Here is an 8671-nt window from a genome sequence, read left to right on the forward strand (position 1 = left end):
CGCTAAAAATACTGCTTCAATTGCTTCAAAAATAAACAGCGATCTTCATAGTCATAATCGTAAAACAGAAGTGGTAAAACAGGATATTGGTGTTTATTTGTGGAGTTTATTTTATCTAAAACAGATAAAAATGCGGAAGATATAACTTTAATGATATTTTCTGTGGTTGTTGATCAGGAGCGCTTTGCTACGTCCGCTAAATGCGATCAATGTTTAAAAAGAAGAAAGGAAGTCAACATAGCCTAATCACGTGACATATGTTATGCTACTATTCCCGAATCTACTGTGGTTTCCAAGATCCCTGCACCAAACAAAAAAAAAACTAGCCCTGTTTATATATTATCCAAAACTTTATTAAACAGGTGGGGTATAATAACTAACTGTCCATTACATTATGCCGAGGAATGAAACTTAATTCCTCTTTTGTATAATATTCTGAATCTTCTGCCACTCCCTGTCCAAATGGGCCTTCTCGTTTTTGTCCTTGTGCTTCCTCGACCTCCTCCCGTCGGCCATCTTGAGCCCATACTGGAACGCCGCCTTTGGCAACGCCTCCTTCTGGTTCATGTAATCCGAATATTCTTCGGCCGTATCAAAGTCCCACCGACCAATAGGTCCCTTCTTATTTCCGAGATCCATCTTGGAATAATCCACTTCGTCGTCGCTATCGTCTATGGCGTCGTTCATTTCTTCCAGTCCTGGATAACATTCCGCGTAACCCTCGGGCTCCTGCTGTAACTTACTCAGAATCTCCGCGGATTTGTTCACCCTGTAACTAGGGGCGGTGTTATCCACCGACTCCCTGTGATCCTGCTTGTCAAAGTACGAATTGTTGTGCTTCCGACTCGAATCCCTATCCCGGTGCTTTCCACGACTCGGCACATACTCTCCGATATCCCCGTAGATAGAGTCGTCCACGTGGGACCTTTTGGGGGGCCTCTTCCCTTCCGCCTCTTCTTCTTTTTCGTCCTCTTTCGTGTCCGACACGCCCCTCTTGTTTTTATTCTTCTTGCGGCTGCCCTGCCTTAGATAGCTGAGAATCTGCGTGAGCTTGTTGATCACTATGTCGTTAGTGGTCAGCATCGTCGTCAACTCAAACGAGGGCACCTCGTCCAAAGAACGGAAAAGAGTCGTCGGGATATCAGTCTCGGCTTCGTCATCTAGGATTAAAAAAAAATCGAGACTCATTTATAGGCTGCCATCTGTGATTGGAGGAACTTAAATCTTAAACAGGAGGTCCACGCACACAAGCCTCGGGCTTCCAATTGCTTAATAATAACTATAGTCGGCGAACAACACGGCCTTAAATTTTTTAATTTTATTTTATTTAAACAAAAAGTATATCTAACAGGTATATGAAGCCCAACTAAGAGGTAATTCGCAGTAGAAATCGGTATCAAAATTGCAGAGAAATTGGATGAAATAATTACATCACAAAACTTAACCTAAAATCTCACCTAATATAAGCGTCAACTATAATAAAAAAGAACAAGAGGAAAAGGCAATAACGTCTTTAATTTATTAATAGATTGCGGGAAAAAATGGTAATTATGGCGATTACGAAGAGACATATAACCAAATTTATTTAATAATATTGCATGCGAAAAGCTTTATCCTTATACCATACGTATTTTCCCTGGGCCTTTTTGACATGCACATGTTTATTAGTTTCTTACATTACAATGGGGCTGATTGAAATGCTTTACTGTTTTCTTATATATGAATAAATTCATAGAATTACCCAGGATAAACTAATCGGTATAGGGTATTCCCAGTAAAACCAAAAGATTTTTTATTAAATTCATGAAATAATATATGCAAAGAGAATCCGGTAGTTGAAAGGGGTGCCAATTTTTAATATCTTTGATATAGTCTACTTGAAACGTTCTTGTTTTGTAAATTGAACTGTATCTATGTGTCTGTCCAGTGTTTGCTAAAATGCTGAAAACTAACTTTTGCACAGCTTGTTTGAAATATTTAAGTACAAACCACATTTCCCCCCCTTTTTTTTTTTCTAATATAAAGTGTTTTTTGGTACAATTGGAAATTTTGGCTTTTATAAATTACACATCCAAGTACATTATTGGTAGTTAAAGTTACCAATTTTAAAGCCGACATACCGCATAAAATACTAGGCAACCCCAATTCAAGATCATTTTTGACAAAATATTGTAAATTGAACATACTGGACGAACCAACTGTACGTAAAGGTAGTGTTGATGTAATTTATTAGCAAACTATAAATGGCATTAAATAAAATGATTGATTGGAGTCTTAGGGGAAGCCAATGAATCCGATAATTAGGCTTGGTCCTATTTAATTGCATCAAATCAATTGGGAAAAACCAACAATTTAGGTGAAACCAGATGTGATCAAGAAACATTAACAAACATTTTTTTATCCAAAAACAGTGTTCCGACAGAAAAATCATATTTCTTTTATTGGATGCTGACCCTATATGTCTAAAACAGCACAAAATTTAGAAATATTTTATTCTAACGTATTTCATCTTGTACAAAAGTTATCAAGTGATCGAAAATCTAAAAGACTCATCTGCAACTTTAATAAATGGAAATACTTTTTTTTCTAACCGGACAGTGAAAGAAAATTTAATATTTATTTTTGCAATTGCAATGCATTTAAAATAAAATAAAAATACTTTTATTACGTTTTTTTTATTTCACTTGTATTAATTCAAATACGTCTGTGGTATAGGTTAAAAATTATAGAATTTCTGAATGTTCTCAATTTATCATAATAAAATGCATGCATAATAAAAATGCAGAAAACTGACGTCAAGATCTTTACCAATGTCATTAATGAAGATGTTTTAATAATAATAATAATAGAGATAGCCATACCGAGTGGAAACTAAGTTTTATGAAAAAATTGCGGCAGACAAAAAACTTTTCAATAAACCCGTCTACCGAATATTATTTTTTTCCATGCCATTGCGTCAGTTTTTCTTTAAATTTAGTTAAGAATGATCGGGACAGTCTAATTCAGTCGCCTTCACTCACTTTAAAAATATGCAGAAAATATGTGGTATTCTTTTATTTATTTTAGTTTTTAAGACAAAAAAAATAAAAGCATTAGTTTTCCGCCATATTTGTAGCGCCCTAAACAGGATATTCCTTTTGGGATTTCGGGATATTTAAGATCACTGAAATTTTTTAAGTTAAATATAAAATCCCCATGGCTGGTCAAAAAGGACCAAACAAAGGTTACAATTTTGAAATCGCTTGGGTGTAGGAGACAGTTTCGGAATTGAGCAAGTAGATTGCGAATAGTTAGTAGGGAAAAACCTTAATAATCTATATTAATTTGACAAATAAGAAAAATGATTGATGGTATTCAAATGTACACTGCATCCCAAATTCTCTTTCTCGTTGTCCTGAAACTGTTGAAAGACACACAACACTTCTAATTTGGATATTGGACAACTTTAAAAAAATAATAATAATAATAACGCGCAATTCATGACTCAGAGACGAAATGTGCAAATGGGGTGTCAGGTGCATCTAAACATGAAACAAAACAGTTGCTTAGCAGAATTAATATTTCAAAGACGTACTCCACACCAAATAAACATGCGTTTAAAGGACGCTCATTATGATACAGTGTTTTTTAAACATTGTTATTTTTTTATACCTCTGCCCACCCAGCACTTCTATCCTATAAAGATTGTAATATGCATATATTCAAAAATCGTCGCTATTGACTCTATAGAGATATGTGGAATTTTTGGATGTTAAAACGTTTTACGAATTTGCGTTTTGTTCATTGTCATTTCTATAATTTCATAAAAATATAATAATATACCGCATGTTTCAAATTCGATTCTCACCATTAGGATCTCGGTAACGGTAAGAAATACCGGGTGACTTAAATTAGGGCAAAGTTGCGCATCGGTGAATTCGATAATGTTCCGTTTTAAAATTGAAATTATTTTTATTACTTCCGGAATTTTGGCGTAAAATCTGAACCTTCCGGTTTTCGTTTTTATTTTTTTATGTCTTTATTTTAAAGCTTAGCAAAAATCTGTAAATTATGGTCGCCATATTGGATTTATGCAGTGTTGAATAGCCGGTATTATTACTGTTATTGTTATTGATATCACAAGTTTTATTTGGGTCCCTCAAATACGAAACATTGAACAAAAATTTTTATACTATTGTAAGCTCTGAATTTTCAAATCTGTCGATAACATTTAAATATCTAGTGCATTGTTGTGTCGTTAAAAATGGACTTAGAACGATAGAAAGGGAGTCCAGGCACCGGAAAAATATTTCTTCTTCTTCTTCCTTACTTCTAATGGCCACAACTACATAAGGGCATTCGGCCAGCTTACGACAAGTGTGAACATTATTCAAAAATCCTAAAGGATGCCTTCATAAAAGAAGGGTCTGGACATTTCATCATCCTCCAGGCGCTTTGACCGATTGAAAAAAACAGTGGAGCCGACGACTACAACTTTAAGACATGCACTAAGCAATAAGAACATTAAATCCACACAGTGGAAGCTGATTTCACGTTTTTGTGGGACGATTACAAGGGATTCTTTCGAGAGCGACTGGAGGTCTATTTCAACTTTTAGCAACCGTTACCGAGATCCTAATAGAGAGAGTCGAATTTTATACACCCAGAATAATATTTCTATTTGTTTATCAATGGTCGTAAAATCAGCACATTTAGCAGAGTTAGTTAGTTGATTCACTCTGTTACTCACTTTATTTTATTTGTCGCTGTTAAAATTTTGCAGCAAAATTAAATTAAAAATGCAAACAGAACATATTTTGCGGTTAGGTTAGTTCACTTCATGGCAGCTGGCAGTCACAGAGAAATTAAGAAGGCGTTATGTGCTCTATTTTCCTGCAAATTTTTGGTTAGTTTCTGTTATGCACCATTAGATTAGAGTCAAACATTTTACACTTTCTTTAAATTAAAGTCTCATGTCAGTTGGGTTTCCATGAGTAAATGAAAGGTATCTATCGATATTTCATATATTATAGTGATATGCAGATATGTACCCGTTTATATGGTATGTTATTTTGTGGTCATGATTAAGTTTTATAATTTGTGTGGTTATTAAAATTTGCTTGTGCATGCAATAAAGATTATTTGTTATTTTTATTTCCTATTTAACATACCTAAATCGATGACGTAAGCCATTCGGCCAGGCATGAAGAGTTCTGACCTCTCTATATGCCTTGACTTCAACACTTGCACGGTGTGGTAGATGGACCGGCCCAGCTTGGTCTTAAATTTCATCTCCTCCTCTTCCTTCTTCATCATTTCCTTGCGCTCCTTTTCCTGCTTCTTCTTCTCCTCCGATTCATTTGCCAATCGCTCCAATTCTTGCTCCTGTTCGATTTCCTTCTGCGTTATCTCACTGCGCACCTTCTGCAGCAGAGCATAATCCAAGCCCTTCACCAAGTGAGTGTGCTCCATGTCTCCGCCCAAAAACTTAGACTCCTGGATCATCTGACGCCTCCTTTCTGCAGCGTCGTAACCAGATTTCAAATCTGGGGCCACCGCTCTGTACGCTTGGGCCGTGGCCACGGGATCGTCCACCTGATAATCCGGATTCACGCCCTTGCGCCTCTCGCTCGCCCTGTCGCGATATTTCTCGGCCAGCTCCGCGATCTTGTTGTCTTCCTGCTTTTTCAGTTTGGCGTAGTAGCTTTTCTTCTTACGTCTCGCCTCGTTTTTGTCGTCGATTTTCGGGGGCGGCATCGGGTTCTGCATCGCCTCGCGGATGGAGCCCGGGGGCGCGGGAGCATTCGCCGGGGTCGACCGCGGGGTCATCAAAAGTTTTCGGAAATCGTCATTGGAAAGGCGCTGCGAGCCCGGTGTCTCTGCCCCCGTCTGCGGCATTTTTTACGGTCACGAAAAAGTCGTTCGATGTAATTAGTTGATCAACAAAAATATTAAAATTAAATAGCCAGGAAATCGCTATTTTGACAGATGCACTGCGTCCGTTGAATCATCTTCTTTACGCGCGTGGCTCAAAGCATCAAAGTTATTCGACTAACCGTGGAATGTCGAACTGCATGGTAGGTCGGGGCTTGTCTGTCTGGAGTAGAGTTGTGTCAATCGCGATTGATTCGATCACTTTGATTCAATCACTTCATAGGATCGAACGACCGATTCCCGCTTGTTTGTAACGATTTGATTCCCTTTTTCGCACTCGCTGCTCCCCTAAGCGGTCTGAAGTGACCGAATACAGGACGACCGATCCATGACCGATTGGTCGACCGAATTTGTCGGAATGGCGTTTGAATGGTTTAAGATTTAAATGCATAACTGGGGTCACGGGAAACGAATGGGAGTATTGTTATAATTATTCTATAGTATTGAGTTGTGACATTGATCTGTAGATTTGCTGATGTGTTGACTTGAATATTGAATGAAATATCTATTTCCACATAGGTATTTAATTTAAACAAATTAAAGTATTACTGGTACAACCCAATACGTAGCCCCTATTTTGATAAAATCATGATTTAATAAAAACCAGAACATATCTAAATATTATACTAACTAGAACAGAAAACATAACATATAGACACAACAATAATTCGGATTCAACGACTATTGACGCTTATGTTGGCATCAAAAAGTATTGAAATGAACGATTGAAATGATCCGGTCCTTTTCGAAATCGATCACTGATTGATTCGGTCCTCGTAAAATGAACGATTGGCACAACACTAGTTTGGAGATGTCGAGGGGTAGAAGAGGTCGACACAGTTGAAATAGTTATTAATTTATTTTTATATTTTCTAAGGATCCATTATTACCACGACAACGGGCTACGGTATGGTGCTCTGTTTTATAAATAACCATAAAATTAAAAAAAAAAGTCTTTCTACTTAAAATTGCATTTTAAGATTTTAGGGCAATCTTGCATATTAATTTACTGTAAGGATTGCACAACCACGTTGCTCTATGGAGACAAGGTTTAAAAAAACAGGTAAGTCGTTCTTGGAATCCGTTAACTTTATAGTTTTGGAAAAAAGGAGGTGTTATACGTAAAGGGCTAGTTTCAAGATTAAATTGCTTTTATTTTCACGAAAGTATTTTTAACTCTCTAAATATTAACGCCCATTAAATTCTTTTGAACAGTAAAATTGTTAAAGACTGAAGAAAAATAGAACAATTCAACCTTTGGCATTATAAAACATTTAAAAAATTGAACCATTTTAAAATTTTCTCTTTTTTTTTGTATCCACTCTGTATAGAATGAATATTTTTCTACTTCCGTCTGCAAAATACCTAATTATGCACAGATCTAGCGTGCGGGAAGGGTCCCTTTAACACATCAGTTTCGTTTTCCACGAATCCTAGCAACTTCGGACATTTTCGGGATTTTACCGCACGGGTTTGGGAGCAATTGGATGTTTGAATTTGAATTTTGACGTTTTTCAATTCTGACAGTCATGTCACTGAATGTATTCGTGTTTTGCGAAAATGTACTTAAAAACTATCGGTCGTAGGAAAAGTATTGAATTTTGACGTTTTTAAATTCTGACAGTCATGTCACTGAATGTATTCGTGTTTTGCGAAAATGTTTTTAACTCACTCGTTTATTAAAAACTCGCTCCGCTGCGCTCCGCTCGTGTCAAATAAACTCATGAGTCAAATGTCGTTTACCGCACTTGTTGCATAATATACTATTATCTGTTTGTTTTTTTCTGTAACTGTTTTTATTAATTATTACTGTGATGAAAGTTATTTGGGAAATGTCACCATTCTCCGTTCATATTTGTTGTATATTTAATTTGTATAGAATTAATATTTTCTGAGTATTCTACATTGAATATATATTTTGTTCTCATAACCGTTATAAAATATTTTTCTGATGGTTGCTTGACATAACATAACGTATTTAAACGGAGCCGAAAATGTTTAACCGATATTATAGGAATTTCTTTTATCGATACACCGGATCTGCCATCCGGAAATAGTTGCATTGGTCTATTTAGTGCTTTCAAGTTTTTATATTCGGTTTGTACCTCTTAACCTTAATTTTTCGAGGTTATTACCTGTGAACTAAACAAAACATTTTGGAATGGCCGATTTATTTTCAGCTAACAGTATATAAGTCGAATAAAATTACAAAAACCTAGTTAGGGATGCGATTAGAATAATTTAATTTATTCAGAAACAGTTGTTCTCGACCATAAGCCGCGATGGAGAGATACAAAGCCCACTTGTGTGGTTATGAAGAAGCAGCAAGCAAGATTTGTAGTAGTTTTTATTGGTAAGGTGCTGACCTGCCAACTCGAACTTCCCGGAGGTTGAGTTCGCTTCCCACCGGGATCCTTGGTTGTTGTGTGCGTGAAACATTGTTATCGGTCAATTTTCCTCGGCGGATGCCGGAAAATGGGTGAATATTCTAAATTGTGATGAGCCGAATTAAGCGAATAATTTAAATTTTTAAAATTAGTAGTTTTTATGTACTCCCCACGGGCGAAAATGGTCAAGATCGTTCGGCCATTATTAATGGAGGAGCAATGGCACCTACGCCTCGGTTTATTAAAATATGAAAGGAGAGACGATTTCTTTTTTATATATTATAATAGTGATTGATTTTTAAACTTTGCGCGAGAGTGTTTTCCTCGACGTAATTTTGCTCATTATCGCAATGAATAATCCGTTCCGATAT

At 36.4% G+C, this 8671-nt stretch overlaps 1 protein-coding gene across 1 annotated transcript; it reads right to left on the reverse strand.

Moving 5' to 3' along the window:
* Positions 1-327: 327 nt before the first annotated feature.
* On the reverse strand, positions 328-6010 carry LOC132706027 (protein Red). Its single transcript, XM_060677075.1, has 2 exons — positions 5151-6010; positions 328-1160 (listed from the first exon to the last, which is right to left on the reverse strand). The coding sequence occupies exons 1-2, from the start codon at positions 5875-5877 to the stop codon at positions 412-414; spliced, it is 1476 nt and encodes a 491-aa protein (XP_060533058.1). The 5' UTR covers positions 5878-6010; the 3' UTR covers positions 328-411.
* Positions 6011-8671: the final 2661 nt, after the last annotated feature.

The sequence above is a fragment of the Cylas formicarius genome, unplaced genomic scaffold, assembly GCF_029955315.1.
Source record: "Cylas formicarius isolate icCylForm1 unplaced genomic scaffold, icCylForm1.1 PGA_scaffold_8__14_contigs__length_24414737, whole genome shotgun sequence".
NCBI lineage: Eukaryota > Metazoa > Arthropoda > Insecta > Coleoptera > Brentidae > Cylas > Cylas formicarius.

Coding starts and splice junctions, on each gene's coding strand:
- LOC132706027 (XM_060677075.1), bottom strand. CDS start 5,877: ATGCCGCAGACGGGGGCAGAGACACCGGGCTCGCAGCGCCTTTCCAAT. Junction 1,161..5,150: donor GGCTTACGTCATCGATTTAG/GTATGTTAAATA, acceptor TTTTAATCCTAG/ATGACGAAGCCGAGACTGAT.